This window comes from Oncorhynchus masou, chromosome 31 (assembly GCF_036934945.1).
Source record: "Oncorhynchus masou masou isolate Uvic2021 chromosome 31, UVic_Omas_1.1, whole genome shotgun sequence".
In the NCBI taxonomy this organism is placed as follows: Eukaryota; Metazoa; Chordata; class Actinopteri; order Salmoniformes; family Salmonidae; genus Oncorhynchus; species Oncorhynchus masou.
Window position 1 is genome coordinate 84,189,815 of NC_088242.1, and position 17,094 is coordinate 84,206,908.

Here is a 17,094-nt window from a genome sequence, read left to right on the forward strand (position 1 = left end):
AATTTTATCCCTGATGTCCTTACACAGCTCTCTGGTCTTGGCCATTGTGGAGAGGTTGGAGTCTGTTTGATTGAGTGTGTGGACAGGTGTCTTTTATACAGGTAACGAGTTCAAACAAGTGCCGTTAATACAGGTAATGAGTGGAGAACAGGAGGGCTTCTTAAAGAAAAACTAACAGGTCTGTGAGAGATTAAATTCTTACTGGTTGGTAGGTGATCAAATACTTATGTCATGCAAATGAATTACTTAAAAATCATACAATGTGATTTTCTGGATTTTTGTTTTAGATTCCGTCTCTCACAGTTGAAGTGTACCTATGATAAAAAATTACAGACCTCTACATGCTTTGTTAGTAGGAAAACCTGCAAAATCGGCAGTGTATCAAATACCTGTTCTACCCACTGTATATGCAGATGATACAGTCTCATACTCAGCTGGCCCCTCCCCGGATTTTGTGTTAAACGCTCTACATCAAAGCGTTCTTAGTGTCCAACAAGCTTTCTCTGCCCTAAACACCTCCAAAACAAAGGTCATGTGGTTTGGTAAGAATAATGCCCCTCTTCCCACAGGTGTGATTACTACCTCTGAGGGTTTAGAGCTTGTTAAATAAAGGTTAAATAAAATAAAATGAAGAATATATATCAAGCCTGTTGACAAGGAGTTCCCCACTTTCCATGGTTTTCAAAGGTAGGACCATAGTTGAATACTTTTCAGTGTTTTTCAAACAGTTTTTAGGCCTACATGGAAGTCTCTCGTTAGGCAGTTGAAGGGCTGGTGTACATCAACACATTTAGAATCATAGGAAAATAGCAAATGTTTCTGTAATTGCCATCCAGTGTTGTTGTTTGTCTCCTCTTCCATCTCTCGCTCCACTGTCAGACCAGCCTCAGCCAAAACCTGTCGGTTAGCATAGCAACAGGCTAGTTAGCCCTACATGAGCTACACATCTGGCAGCTATAACAGCTATGTCTGTTTTACAACGACAGCCTAGGTATTACTCTGTTAGCACTAACATAAGGGCAGCTGAGCAGACGCTACCAGGTTTGTTTGAGCTGAACCCCCACCCCCAGTGTCATGTGGTCTAAGTGTCGCTAATAGAATCAACACTAATCAGCGAGCCTGTCCTTTAGATCCTCCTACATGACCGCCCAGCAGGCAGCAACATGGTTATCACAGTGACCTCATAAACCACAGGCTCCTGGATTTATGTACAACCCCTCTTAGTGTTGCAAATTTCTTGCCTGTTGAATTATGGATAGTGCCCATATGCCTACATACACACCGGGAGAACAGAACAGCTTGTGAAAAAAAATATATATATATCAGTATTTTCCTGCTAGCACTGACTACTTTATTGTGGGAAAATGTACTTACAACGACTGTGACATCGAGACCGTGGGACTATAATATTCTGACATTTTGTTTAAAAATTCTTTAGTCACATATAATTGATCTTTCGATAGTTGGTCATCATATGTTTGTGAAGTTAGATTTAGAAAAAGTAAATTTTAAGTGAAGAAAATTGACCATGAATGTTCTGTCTGCATAAACCTATTTGAACTTGGCGCTATAAGGTTCTATCTGCAATCCAATCCCAAGCCAGAACAAATACAGATGGATCAGTCAGAAAACGTCTTTGCCATCTTACTCTAAGGATGGTCTCGTCGGCAATAATGGCACATAAGCTAAAAAACAAGGCGGTCAGAAATCTTAAAAGTAAATTATGCTGTTACATCGTCCTTCAGTGATGACAGTAATTTGTCTGATGACCATAATACATTTGTTCATGTATTTGATAATGTGTTCTGACTATCTTGGTATAATGGTGTTGTTCTATCATTTATATATTCAAATATCTAATTCAGAAATGTTGGCTGAACCCAGATGAACATTTCAGAGCCATAAGGTTCTATCTGCAATTGCACCTTCCTAAAAAAAAGTGATTTACAAGTGTCTCAGGATTTTGATACTTTCCATTTTAGGTGCATTTTAAGGTAAGGACCTAATTGGTTATGAAAGAAGAATTCACAACAAAACAGTTCTGAGTGTGAAAACCTTCATGCTCAATATCGCAGAACTATGCTTTGCAGATAGAACCTCATTGTCCCAAAGTCACGAGTAAATAAGTCAGAGCGACTTACTTAATTGTAAGTCGCTCTGGATAAAAGTGTCTGCTAAATGACTAAAATGTAAATGTTAAGTGAATAATTGAGGAAAAATGAACTCTTAGAAAAGAAGGTGCTTTCTAGAACCAAAAATGGTTCCTCGGCTGTTCCCATACTGCAGGAGAACCCTTTGAAGAACCCTTTTGGGTTCCATGTAGAACCCTTCTGTGGAAAGGGTTCTACATGGAACCAAAAAGGGTTCTTCTATGGGGAAACCTTGTCAGTTGTACAACTGAATGCATCTTCCACATTTAACCCAACCCCTCTGACGCAGAGGGCTACCATAATCAACATCCACGGCACCCAGGGAACAGTGGGTTAACTGGCTTTCTCAGGGGAAAAACAACAGATTTTTACCTTGTCAGCTCAGGGATTCGATCCAGAAACCTTTCGGTTACTGGCCTAACGCTCAAACCACTAGGCTACCTGCCGCCTTCAGCAGATGCTATTATCCAGACAGCCAAATAACCTTTTGGAGTCCTGTTTTCTAAGCATGTGGTTTCTTTTTCTTTTCTTTTGCGTTCTCTCTATCACTCCCTGACGGTTAACCTTTGAACTGGGCTCATGACACCAGCACTTCCTGCTCGGGGCTGTACAACGTTCACCTAATACAGGACTGAATGAGCTGGTGGGTACGACAAGAGACTCTGAGACCTACAGCAGCAGCAGCAGAAGACATCAACAGCTATAAGATAACCTAGCTAGCGCCTCAATGTTACTGTTTCGTTTAATGGTAGGTCATTCGACCACAGATCACAATCTGGCTGTAAATAAAAGTCAATTTTGTCAACATTAGAAATGGTCATGAATAAAGCTGTTATGTGACTGAATAAGTCAGAGCCTGGGAGTTAAGGGTGGTCAGTTGACAATATTTAGTACATACAGTATCCTCCACAAACAAGGACAAATATAGGCCCAGTAGTTGTCCGATTTAGGGCAAGCTGTTATCTCTATATTCAGACTAATTTCAGTGTAAGAAACCAAATTTACCTCTTGAATGCCCTTCCACTGAAAACATTCAGTGGGAGAAACATTTCCCATGAAAAGAAGACATTAGAAAAAACAACAGTGATGAATTGAATTGGTGCAACGGTGAAGTGGTCTGTTAAAATGCAGTCAGGATGACACTGAGTGGTCCGACTTCTCTCCAGAGGAGCAAAGCATTAGTGTGAGATGCATTTGTGTCTTCAATCATTAGGAGTGTGTGTGTGTGTGTGTGATCCTCCAATTAGCAGGCGGATGTTGGGGGGGTTAATATCTCCTCCGAGACCAGGTGGAGAGCTGGGGTTGCCTATTCAGCACTTGTCACACACAACCCTAACACACACACCACAGAGCAACAGAGAGAGCAGCTCCAGGAGTGTAGGCTAGTGTGTGTGTGTTCTCGTGTGGGTATGGTTTGTTTGTGTTTTGTCACGTCTGTTATGTGATTATGGTGCGTTGTCTATGGAGTGTGAGTAGGCCTATTTCTCTTTTCCAGCATGGTGTTGGTGTATCATGTTTTTCCTCTTACAGTGCCTTGCGAAAGTATTCGGCCCCCTTGAACTTTGCGACATTTTGCCACATTTCAGGCTTCAAACATGAAGATATAAAACTGTATTTTTTTGTGAAGAATCAACAACAAGTGGGACACAATCATGAAGTGGAATGACATTTATTGGATATTTCAAACTTTTTTAACAAATCAAAAACTGAAAAATTGGGCGTGCAAAATTATTCAGCCCCTTTACTTTCAGTGCAGCAAACTCTCTCCAGAAGTTCAGTGAGGATCTCTGAATGATCCAATGTTGACCTAAATGACTAATGATGATAAATACAATCCACCTGTGTGTAATCAAGTCTCCGTATAAATGCACCTGCACTGTGATAGTCTCAGAGGTCCGTTAAAAGCACAGAGAGCATCATGAAGAACAAGGAACACACCAGGCAGGACCGAGATACTGTTGTGAAGAAGTTTAAAGCCGGATTTGGATACAAAAAGATTTCCCAAGCTTTAAACATCCCAAGGAGCACTGTGCAAGCGATAATATTGAAATGGAAGGAGTATCAGACCACTGCAAATCTACCAAGACCTGGCCGTCCCTCTAAACATTCAGCTCATACAAGGAGAAGACTGATCAGAGATGCAGCCAAGAGGCCCATGATCACTCTGGATGAACTGCAGAGATCTACCGCTGAGGTGGGACTCTGTCCATAGGACAACAATCAGTCGTATATTGCACAAATCTGGCCTTTATGGAAGAGTGGTAAGAAAAAAGCCATTTCTTAAAGATATCCATAAAAAGTGTTGTTTAAAGTTTGCCACAAGCCACCTGGGAGACACACCAAACATGTGGAAGAATGTGCTCTGGTTAGATGAAACCAAAATTGAACTTTTTGGCAACAATGCAAAACGTTATGTTTGGCGTAAAAGCAACACAGATCATCACCCTGAACACACCATCTCCACTGTCAAACATGGTGGTGGCAGCATCATGGTTTGGGCCTGCTTTTCTTCAGCAGGGACAGGGAAGATGGTTAAAATTGATGGGAAGATGGATGGAGCCAAATACAGGACCATTCTGGAAGAAAACCTGATGGAGTCTGCAAAAGACCTGAGACTGGGACGGAGATTTGTCTTCCAACAAGACAATGATCCAAAACATAAAGCAAAATCTACAATGGAATGGTTCAAAAATAAACATATCCAGGTGTTAGAATGGCCAAGTCAAAGTCCAGACCTGAATCCAATCGAGAATCTGTGGAAAGAACTGAAAACCGCTGTTCACAAATGCTCTCCATCCAACCTCACTGAGCTCGAGCTGTTTTGCAAGGAGGAATGGGAAAAAATTTCAGTCTCTCGATGTGCAAAACTGATAGAGACATACCCCAAGCGACTTACAGCTGTAATCGCAGCAAAAGGTGGCGCTACAAAGTATTAACTTAAGGGGGCTGAATAATTTTGCACGCCCAATTTTTCAGTTTTTGATTTGTTAAAAAAGTTTGAAATATCCAATAAATGTTGTTCCACTTCATGATTGTGTCCCACTTGTTGTTGATTCTTCACAAAAAAATACAGTTTTATATCTTTATGTTTGAAGCCTGAAATGTGGCAAAAGGTCGCAAAGTTCAAGGGGACCGAATACTTTCGCAAGGCACTGTATGTGTATAGGGTAGCCTATGTGTTTAGGGTGTTTTCACACTTGTTCCCGTTCAGGCAATTTTTGTGAACTCAGTGCGGTTTGCTTAATTTTTGTGTGCAGTGTGAACACTCCAAAGGAACTCAGACCCCTCAAAAGAGCCCCTGAAGCGAACCGAACTGAGACCACCTCCAGAGGTTGTCTGAGTTCAGTTTGAATTCGGAAGTCCGGTTCCCTTTTTTTAGGGCAACGTGACACAAAGCTCCCGAGGTTCGCTTGTTATTATTCCTGCACCACATACTTGACTACTGCAACACCGTTTGCCCTTCCATAAACCCTCACATTTGACTACTGTAACACTGTTTGCCCTGCCATAAACCCTCACATTTGACTACTGTACCACTGTTTCCCCTGCCATAAACCCTCACATTTGACTACTGTAACACTGTTTCCCCTGCCATAAACCCTCATATTTGACTACTGTAACACTGTTACCCCTGCCATAAACCCTCACATTTGACTACTGCAACACTGTTTACCCTGCCATAAACCCTCACATTGACTACTGCAACACCGTTTCCCCTGCCATAAACCCTCACATTGACTACTGCAACACCGTTTCCCCTGCCATAAACCCTCACATCGACTACTGCAACACTGTTTCCACTGCCATAAACCCTCACATTGGTGCCACAAAAGAGAGATGATGATGCGCAGGTTCGCTGAAAAAAAAACATGCTGTTTCTGGATAATGTTTAGCGATTGTCAAGGATGCACAGAAATGAAAAAATATGTGAGTTTTTAGTTCAAGATTATTTGTTTGCAATATGTGATCTATAGGCTGAAAGCTTCACAAACTGTTTGTTCAATTGTGGGGTTTGAATAGTGTGAGAAGACAGCATATTTGATGAGAATCATGGGCAGTTGCCTACATTGGGTGTACAATTTAATCTGCAGTTATAATTCTGCTATTTATTCTGTTACCAATAATATTTGCATGTTAATATTATCTACTGATTACAGTTATTATGTATCATATTTTAACTAAATCCAATCTATAAGCTTCCAAAATGTAGGTAGGTATATTTAGCTATAATGTTCTGATGGAAGGGCTTGTCCTGCACTTTGTAAAAACCTAGAGTGAATTGAGTGAATGTAGGAAAAAGATCTTGGTTCCTTTCTAAACATAACAATGTGAATGCAAATAGGACTCAGAACACAAAATAGGTTAATTAAGTGAACTGGAAAAAGAGTTGAGTCCTCATTCAAAGGCAAGAACAGTGTGAATATAAAGATAACTGAGTTATTTAGCTGTTTTTTTTACCCAAGAGTTCACTTTAAAGAGGACTGAGATCGGTTCTTTTAAAGAGGAATATGTGTGAAAACACCCTAAGAGTGTGTCCTCTGTAAATATGATATGCAGGCAAATATGTCACGTAATAGGCATGTCATGTTCTAATATGACGTGTGTTGTTGCGTGCGTGAGATGTCTCTTTCTCCACGTCATGGTACTTCCTGCTGTGTTGGCCTGTCTGATCTGGTCGACTCTGGTTCCTCTGTACTGAAATGGATTCAGGATCACAGGCCAGATGCAGAATACCTTTCATTCATCAAATCATTAAACACAGATTATCCTTAAAACACTACATTTCTCAGAGTACTTTGCAGTTGTTAGGCAGAGGGGTCGCAGTGAAATTACCTGAGAAGTGTGAGATGACAAAATGATGGAAGAGCGGGAGCTTTGTGGTGGGATGGAGATGGTGTGGTACAATGCCTTGCAAAAGTATTCATCCCCTTGGTGTTTTTTTTTTTGCATTACAACCTGTAATTTAAATGAATTTTTATTTGGATTTAATGTAATGGACATACACAAAATATTCCAAATTGGTGAAGTGAAATTAAAAAAATAACTTGTTTCAAAAAATTCAAAAAAATAAAATAACTGAAAAGTGGTGCATGCATATGTATTCACCCCCTTTGCAATAAATCCCTTAAATAAGATCTGGTGCAAACAATTACCTTCAGAAGTCACATAATTAGTGAAATAATGTCCACCTGTGTGCAATCTAAGTGTCACATGATCTCATTATATATATACACCTGTTCTGAAAGGCCCCAGAGTCTACAACACCACTAAGCAAGGGGCACCACCAAGCAAGCGGCACCATGAAGACCAAGGAGCTCTCCAAACAGGTCAGGGACAAAGTTGTGGAGAAGTACAGAACAGGGTTGAGTTATAAAAAAAATATCAGAAACTTTGAACATCCCATGGAACACCATTAAATCCATTATTAAAATGGCACCCCAGCAAACCTGCTAAGAGAAGGCTGCCCACCAAAACTCAGGGACCAGGCAAGGAGGGCATTAATCAGAGATGCAACAAAGAGACCAAAGAAAACCCTGAAGGAGCTGCAAAGCTCCACAGCGGAGATTGGAGTATCTGTCCATAGGACCACTTTAAGCTGTACACTCCACAGAGCTGGGCTTTACGGAAGAGTGTCCAGAAAAAAGCCATTGCTTAAAGAAAAAAATAAAATTGAGCTTTTTGGCCATCAAGGACAATGCTATGTGGACTGGGAAACTGGTCAGAATTGCAGGAATGTTGGATGGCGCTAAATACAGGGAAATTATTGAAGGAAATCTCTTTCAGTCTTCCAGAGATTTGAGACTGGGATGGAGGTTCACCTTCCAGCAGGACAATGACCCTAAGCATACTGCTAAAGCAACACTTGAGTGGCTTAAAGGGAAACATTTAAATGTCTTGGAATTGCCTAGTCAAAGCCCAGATGTCATTCCAATTGAGAATCTGTGGTATGATTGCTGTACACCAGCAGAACCCATCCAACTTGAAGGAGCTGGAGCAGTTTTGCATTGAAGAATGGGCAAAAATCCCAGTGCCAAGTTTATAGAGACATACCCCAAGAGACTTGCAGCTGTAATTGCTGCAAAAGGTGGCTCTACAAAGTATTGACTTTGGGGGTCCTAGGGGATGGGTTAATGAGTAGGGGGTCCTAGGTGAGGGGTTAAGGAGTAGGGGGTCCTAGGGGGTCCTAGGGGAAGGGTTGAGGCTTATGGAATCTTAGAGGAGTGGTTATGGTGTAGGGGTCCTAGAGGAGGGGTTAAGGAGTAGGGGGTCCTAGGGGAGGGGTTGAGGAGTACGGAATCTTAGGGGAGGGGTTATGGTGTAGGGGGTCCTAAGGGAGGGGTGAAGGGGGTGAAGGTGTAGGGGAGGGATGAAGGGGTGGGGGTCTTAGTGGAGGTTGAAGGGGGGTGTTTATGGGCTTGGGGATATGACTGGAGGAGCTCTGGTTCCTTCTGTCCCCATCTGGGGTGCAAGCTGTGTCCACCGCTGACAGCTGTCCCTCCCGTCCCAGCCTGACAAAGAGGGAGGAGAGAGAGAAATACATGGAGAGGAGGGGAGAGGGAGAGAGAGAGAGGGAGGAGGTGGAGAGGGAAAGAAGGGAAGCCTTATTAAATAGACCCCTACATCAGCACCCTGACTCACTGGCTCTGTTCATGCCCCGTTATATAACACTTCACTGTGGCACTTTTTCATTAATTCACTCCCTTTCCTCCCTTGATTTTAAGCGAGGCAGAGGGGTGAAATAGAGAGATGGTGAGAAAGTGACAGTGAAAGAGCGAGCCATGGGGTGCAGTTGGTGGAGGGATGGGAAGCGAGGAAAGGAGTGGGCAGCATGAGCCGCCATCAGCAAACAGTTGGCATGGTAACCACTTTTTTCGTCATGAAAGATAACTCTCTCTGCGTCTCTCAACTCTCTCTCTCACAGACAACCTGGATAGTAAATTACTGAGGTTGGTAGCGGAATACATTGTGACTTCTGTTTTCCACATTTTCAATTTAAGCCTAGAAGACAGTGTGTGCCCTCAGACATGGAGGGTGGCAAAGGTCATTCCGCTACCCAAGAATAGCACCATTAAATGCGTTAAACAGCCAACCAATCAGCCTGTTACATGTGCAAGCTTTTGGAAAAAAATGTGTTTGATCAAATTTGACAGAGTACAAGTTAACAACAGACTTTCAGCATGCTAATAGGGAAGGGCACTCAACATGCTCGGCACTGACACAAATGACTGATGATTGGCTGAAAGAAATTGATAGTAAGAAGATTGTGGGAGCTGTTCTGTTAGACTTCAGTGCATCTTTTGATGTAATTGATCATAACCTATTGCTGAAAATACGTTGTGGATTTGCATCCTCTGCCTTATTATGGATTGAGAGTTACATATCTAATAGAACACAGAGGGTTTTAGTTAATGGAAGCCTCATGCAAATTCAGTTGAGTGTGGTGTACCACATGGCAGGCAGCTAGGGCCATTATTGTTTTCTGTTTTTACAAATGACCTTCCACTGACCTTAAATAAAGCCTGTGTGTCTATGTATGCTAACGACTCAACAGTATACACGTCGGCTGCAACGTCAAAATAAACGAGACATTTAACATAGCGCTCCAGTCAGTTTCAGAATGGGTAACTAAATATCTAAAAACCGAAAGCATAATTTTTGGGACAAATCAATTGCTCAACACTAAACTTTGTTTATATTTATTATTGAATAATGTGGCTATTATGCACGTTTAGGATACTAAACTGCTGGGTGTAACCCTAGATAGCAAGCTGTCGTGGTCAAAGCATATAGACTCAATGGTTGTGTGGCAAAGAAGGGGGTCGAGTGGTAAATGGCAGATATGTGAGAGCAGAACTAATAAACGGGCTCTGCCCGATCACTAAAATGGCCACCCCTGTCAGAACTACAGATCACAAAATGGCCGACCACCAAAACTACAAGTCCCAGAAGCAAGGGGACCCCTCAGAAGGTGGAGCCAACCCACAGATAAAGGGTCAAGAAAAACCAGGAAGAGAAGAAGAGAGTGCTGGAAGGATCTATGAACAATAGAGAAAGAGACAATAGAGATTGGCTGGATTTACCGTGTATGAGCTGGACTGTTTTTGGACTTACCTGTTGGCGTTTGGACCTGGACCTACCGAGAACCCGATTCGTGTACCGAACCCTGCTATCCTTGACCTCGCCTACGGCCTGGGTGGACCAGGACGGAGAAACAAACACACAGGTACTGTCCTGTTCGAAAGAACTCTCATTCTTGGGTGATTTGGTGACAGTTTACCACTTAGTTTGTGACAAACGCTCCTAACCTTGAAGAGGTTTGCCACAGTTGCTAAAATGGGAAGAGGTCTGTCCATGACAGGGCGTTGCTCTGCCTTCTTCACATCTCACAAAGGGGACTGTGAATAGACACAGCCATTTTATATATCTTGTATTGTAATTTGCACTGTACTATGTATTATACCTAGATATTGTGTGGATGTACTGATATGTAGGCTATGTGTGACCTTTTAAATGTATGTATTTCAATCCTTGACTAATAATGTTCTATACTATGTATTATGTCATTTCATGTGGACCCCAGGAAGAGTAGCTGATGCTTTTGCAGCGGCTAATGGGGATCCTAATACATACCAAAAATACGAAATACCTCTCTCTTTCACCAGGTCTCTCTTTTATTTGTGGCCCTGTGAGAAATGGAGCAGAAGAGAGAGCCACTGAATGCCAGTTTAGCCGTGAGGTCAGGGCTGACGAACGAGTGCCTGAAGAGAGATCACTTGTTCGGCAGCATCAGCCGAAAGGCCAGAGGAAACCATTATTTTAGAGTCCAGTTAGGAAATTACTGAAGTGTGGGCTGATATGAAAGGACAACCAGGATTGATGGGTATTTGTTTATGGGAGAGATACTGTCCTCGCCAAATATGTCTGCCATGCAGAGCATGACTTATGTATTACATGGGCATTACAACTCATATGTTGTCAGATCTATACATGCCTTTATTGTATGGTGGGAGGGGACATTGCGCTGACAGCTGGCGTCTATAAATAAACGTTGTAGGCAGGGGGGTCAGAGGGGAAGGACATGGAGGAGGTCTGAGGCATGCAGTGGATATCCTATCTGAGGCGTGTTTGGTGTGGGCCGGCCGGTCGCAATGAGAGGTACAGCTCCTCTGTCACGAGGAAAGATAAGGAGTCAGGGTTTGGTTTCTCATCTTGCATGCCAGCCGACAGATCGTCTGTGAGCCCAGAGGCTCCTCTGGCCTTGTGGAGGGCCTGGTTTATCACTAGTTACCACAGCTACAAAGTCATAAGGCCCACATTCCCGACCAGTCAGATGAGGGAGTGTGGTGACACGTATGCCAGCTTGCAGTTTGTGGGAAACGACCAATCAGACGAGGGAGTGTGATGACACGTATGCCCACTGGCTTGCAGGGGAAGACGAGAGACATGCATTTATTTTATCAAGTGATCTGTCAATTATTTGGTTATTTATTAGCTGTAATAAAACCAAACGTTCTAAATGCAAAGTGGAAATTGGATGCCTTATTCAAACTCAGTTTGCAAGGTTATAATGATTGTTACGGATACAGTTATCCTGTGTGTGTGTGTATCCTGTGTGTGTGTTTCTTTTCTCTCCTTCTCCCCTCACAGGTGAAAATCATCACTCCCCAATCAGTCAACAATCAATCATCAATCAGAAGACACACCTTCTCCTATTTCCTGACCTATCACAGTTCCTTCCCCATGGTTTAAAAACCCCATAATTTGTTTGTTCTAGAGTCCAGCTCAGCTCAGCTCAGCCTCTCTGTAAATGCCATGTCTGTAGGTCTCTGTGTTTCACTCTCGCTTTGTGTCTTAACCTCTCTTTTGTTTAAGCACCTCATAGCACTTTGTCATCACCTGTGAGTATTGTTTTTGGTTATGGTGTTTGTGTTTGATTGCTGGTGGAAAAGGGGGAAACCAAGACAAGTCGCCCATGGGCATACACTACCCGTAGGTGAACTTTGTTAAATACACTAGTTAGAACTGGGCGGACCACCAATTGTATTTTTGGTTAGTTAGCTGTTGTTAAAGTAGGCTAGTCTAGCTTAGGGGTGTTTTTGAATACTTGTTTCTTTCCTTGGGTCCAGCTCAGCCCCTTTTCCTGCTCCCCCCATTACCGTGTGTTTATAAATAAACCTAGAGTTTGACGGTAGATTTCAGTTGTCGTGCTTATTTCGTTCACACTTTTCCTTTGTCACAATAATAATTTGCATGAGTTATGTTACGAGTCTCATTACCATCCCCCCTAGACTGTCGGGCCAAAAGGGATTCGTAACAATGATTTTTGCCCTTAGTTACTTGTCTTAACCCAAAATAGGTTTACTCCAAAAGCTGTCTTGTGTTTAATTAAGATGGCTTGTAGACAAACAAATTGACACATCTTGGTTTTAGATTTTTTTAAATGTACACAGTTTCATAGAAATGCAACAAATGTCTCATTCTGAAATTGGCTAAATTTCTGTCTGATTTAAGATAAAATTCAACCCTGCTACTTTATTTGGCACTTATTTATTTAACTTATTTAACATTTTGAGATGAGAGAACATGTTAACAAGTTGAACTCTTTTTGAAAGAGTGTTAAAGTTAACTGAAATAAAAGTGACTGCTCAAAAGGTACTCAATTGGTGGAACGACCTGCACACTGTTCTCCTCCCTTCCACCCTAGACTCCCTGCCAACAAGGTATCTCACTCCACACTCAGTTTGGCTCTCAGTTACCCTGCCTGCTCTCTTGATTGGTAGGGTGTCCATGGCCTTCTCAGCTTTTCTCTTCCTTGGAGAAAAAGCCAGTGTGAGGCCTTTATCCTGTGGAACATGTGCCTTTTTCTGCAGTAGGCTCTGCAGAGATGAAGACAGGTTAGTCATGAACTCTTCATCTTGGAGATGATAAGTGAGGTCTGTGATCTCTTTAAGATAGTCTGCACATTGCCTCCGCAACACCTTCCTAGAGGTCCTATTCTGTCCTCCAGATGGACCTCCGTATGGACGGAAAGCTTCTTCATCCGCATCACCATGCTGCTCAGATGTGGAGTTGTGCAGTTGTTGGCTAAAAGTGGCATAATGGAGATTCAACAGGGGATTGTCCTTGTAGATGTTCTCCAGCTGATCCCAACCCCACCCTTCAACTAAACTAAAAACAGCACAGAAATGCGTATAAGGAAGCTTGGGTCTCTCCCAGTCCCTGCATGTGCAACAGGGCACTATGCAATCGTTCCCGAAGTTTACAGAGTACCAGCTTGTAGGGTCAGTCTGGCTCCTCACTTTGAACAACCCCTCACCTACTTTGGTGAAGTACTCCGCCCTGATTGTGCTGGCCTTCTCTATTTGGTTGGTGACATGCTCCGCCATCCCGCGGGGTCGGTGTCGCAGTTTTGGTGGATTAATTGTATTTTCTTTAAGATGACGAGCACTTCACGTTCAGCTCTGTGTACCTTGGATCCCAGTCCGGGTTCCAGTCCTTGAACACACTGATGGCCTCTCTTGCGACTGATGTCATCTTTCTGTGTGACAAAGGCCCCGGCAACTGCATAACAAACATTGATTTGGACACACAGAAAAACAGAGTACCAGCAGGTCTTGTGGGTTGAATCTAGAAGACATATCTGTTGGCCATATAGGTTTAGTCATTTATTTTGCCAGGCACAGCAGAAGCTTTGTTTCTTGGTCCTCATTGACCTGGTATGGCCTTTAGTGGACCGAGAAGCCCATTTATCATCCAGGGCCTGTGGAAGAGGTAATGACCCATAAACATACACTCTTAGAAAAAAGGGTTCCAAAATGGTTCTTCGGCTGTACCAATAGGAGAACCCTTTTTGGTTACAGGTAGAGCCCTCTGTGGAAAGGCTTTTACATGGAACCCAAAATGGTTATACCTGGATCTAAAAAGGGTTCTTCAAAGGGTTCTCCTATGGGACAGCTGAAGAACCCTTTTAGGTTCTAGATATCACATATTTTTCTAGATATCACTTACTACTCCCTTCACAGAACAGAGCAAACTGGCTCTAACCAGAATAGAAAGAGGAGTGGGAGGCCCCAATGCACAACTGAGCAAGAGGACAAGTACATTAGAGTGTCTAGTTTGAGAAAGATGCCTCACAAGTCCTCAACTGGCAGCTTCGTTAAATAGTACCTGCAAAACACCAGTTTCAATGTCAACAGTGAAGGGATGCTGGCCTTCTAGGCAGATAGATGGGGGGCAATCAATTCACATATGGTGTCCAGGGCACAGCTGTGGGCAGAGGGTGGTCTATAGCAAGCGGCAACGGTGAAAGACTTGTTTCTGGAAAGGTGAATTTTTAGAAGTAGAAGCTCGAATTGTTTTGGTACAGAACTGGATAGTAAGATAGCCTGCAGAGTTCTATCTCTGCAGTAGATTGCAACACCTCCCCCTTTGGCAGTTCTATCTTGGCGGAAAATGTTATAGTTAGGGATGTAAATTTCAGGGTTTTTGGTGGTTTTCCTGAGCCAGGATTCAGACACGGCTAAGACATCCAGGTTGGCAGAATGTGCTAAAGCAGTGAATAAAGCAAACTTAGGGAGTAAGCTTCTAATGTTAACATGCATGAAACCAAGGCGTTTACGGTTACAGAAGTCTACAAATGAGAGCACCTGGGGAGTAGGAGTGGAGCTAGGCACTGCAGGTCCTGGATTAACCTCTACATCACCAGAGGAGCAGTAGGATAAGGGTACTGCTAAAGGCTATAAGTACTGGCCGTCTAGCACGTTCGGAACAGAGAGTAAAGGGAGCAGGTTTCTGGGCACGATAGCATAGATTCAAGGCATAATGTACAGACAAAGGTATGGTAGGAATAGAGTACATTGTAGGTAAACCTAGGCATTGAGTAATGATGAGAGAGATATAGTCTCTAGAGACGTTTAAACCAGCTGATGTCATCGCATATGTGGGAGGTGGAACAACATGGTTGGTTTAGGCATATTGAGCAGGGCTAGAGACTCTACAGTGAAATAAGACAGTAATCACTAACCAAGACAGTAATGGACAAGGCATATTGATATTAGGGAGAGGCATGTGTAGCCAAGTGATCGTATGGGTCCAGTGGGTGGTTGGGCTGGCTGGGGACACTGCGATTCAGACAGTTAGCAGGCCGGGGCTAGCAAGCTAGCATAAAGCCTTAGATGGACGTTGCGATGGGGGAAAGTCTGTTTTTGCCTCTTCGTGCTGTGATGTCGATAGACCAGTCGTGGAATTAGTAGGGTTCCAAGTAGCAGAGGTGTCCAAGTCAAATTGGCAAAATGGGTATAGTGGCTCAAGAAACTGACTGATGGATCAGCTAACAGTACAATTTAAAAAAAATTTTTTAACCTTTATTGAACTAGGCAAGTCAGTTAAGAACAAATTCTTATTTTCAATGACGGCCTAGGAACAGTGGGTTAACTGCCTGTTCAGGGGCTCTAAATAGCTAGCAGGCCGCTGTTAGCAGAATGGCCTTCAGAGGCCAGAGGGGACTGTTGGGATCCTCGGGCAGATTATGTCAGTATTCCAGTCGTGAAGGATCGGTGGGGTTCCGTGCCCCATACCGGCAGTAGAAGGGGTTTGGATATTGTAGCCGATGAGTGGGCTTCAGGAGTAGCCCAGGAGCTTTAGCCGGGAGATGGGTCTGGCATGGGCAAGCTCCATGCTAGTTGGTGCTAGCTCCGGGACGGAAACGTTAGCCAGGAGTAGTCAACCCAGGTTGTGGTTAGGTAGCTGTGATGATCCAGGTGAAAATGTTCAGCGTTTACGGTAGGAATCCGTGGATATGGAGAGAAAAATAGGTTCTGTATGCTCTGGTTTGAAACGCATTGTACAAACTGACGAGAGCTTTCTAAAGGTTAGCTGATGACCGCTAGCAGTGGTTAGCTGGCTGGTAGCTAGATAGCTAGTTAGTTTCAGTTGAGGTATTCCAGTTCGGAGATAAATAGAAATACTTCAGAAAAAAACAGATCCACACCACTGGGTGAAGCAGGTTGCAGGAGAGTATTTTTAATTTGAGGTTTAGGAAAAATATTAAAGAATGCGAAGAAAAAGATATAAAAAGATATATACATGGGACGGGACAAGACAAAGATAAAGACGTCTGACTGCTACGCCATCTTGGCCACTGCATACTTAACATTCCATTGAGATTGTTTCAATCTTAAAGCAGAGTTTCCCCAGCTGAGTTTTGAACAATAAACAGTATCCTGTGATTTGTGTTGCAGCCGTTTGCACAATGGTGTAGTCTCCAGCCCAAAGATTCTGCCAAGATGCCAGAGAGCTCGTGGAAGCTGGTCTTCTACACCATGTCCTGGTCATACAGCACCTACCTGCTCTTCTTCACCAACTACACCTTCTTCCACGACCCACCCTCCGTATTCTATGGTAAGCCATACAAATTTTAAAAAGCTGCACAATTATTGTCAAGTGATACGTAGACCTAAAATAGTCAGCAGTGGAACTCAGTCGGGCATTCAACTGCTGTTGAGAGTTGTAATTGAATAATGCACAATTTTCAAAATTTGGTAGTAAATGGGCAGTTTTTCTCTTGTTATGTCATTCAACGACAGACCTTAGAGTGCTACACTACATGGCCAAAAGTATGTGGACACCTGCTCGTCAATTATTTAATTCCAAAATCATGGAAATTAATATGGATTTTATCCCCCTTTGCTGTGTTCCAATTCATCCCAAAGGTGTTCGATGGGGTTGATGTCAGGGCTCTGTGCAGGCCAGTCAAGTTCTTCCACACCGATATCGACAAACCATTTCTGTATGGACCTAGCTTTGTGCACGTGGGTATTGTCATGCTGAAACAGGAAAGAGCCTTCCCCAAACTGTTGCCACAAAGTTGGAAGCACAGAATCATCTAGAATGTCATTGTATGCTGTAGTGTTAAGATTTCCCTTCACTAGAACCAAGGGGCCTA

At 43.0% G+C, this 17,094-nt stretch overlaps 1 protein-coding gene across 2 annotated transcripts in view; it reads left to right on the plus strand.

Moving 5' to 3' along the window:
* Nucleotides 1–17,094, plus strand: part of LOC135524608 (ceramide synthase 1-like) — a 65,831-nt gene that overhangs the window by 16,935 nt on the left and 31,802 nt on the right. Inside the window, exons 1-2 of one of the 2 annotated variants that reach the window (XM_064952298.1) lie at nucleotides 8,779–10,374; nucleotides 16,391–16,550. In XM_064952298.1, coding sequence (XP_064808370.1) covers nucleotides 10,189–10,374; nucleotides 16,391–16,550 — 346 coding nt within the window. In that variant the 5' untranslated portion in view covers nucleotides 8,779–10,188. Of the gene's footprint in view, nucleotides 1–8,778; nucleotides 10,375–16,390; nucleotides 16,551–17,094 lie in introns of those variants that run through there. The other variant, XM_064952297.1, reaches the window with a different exon arrangement.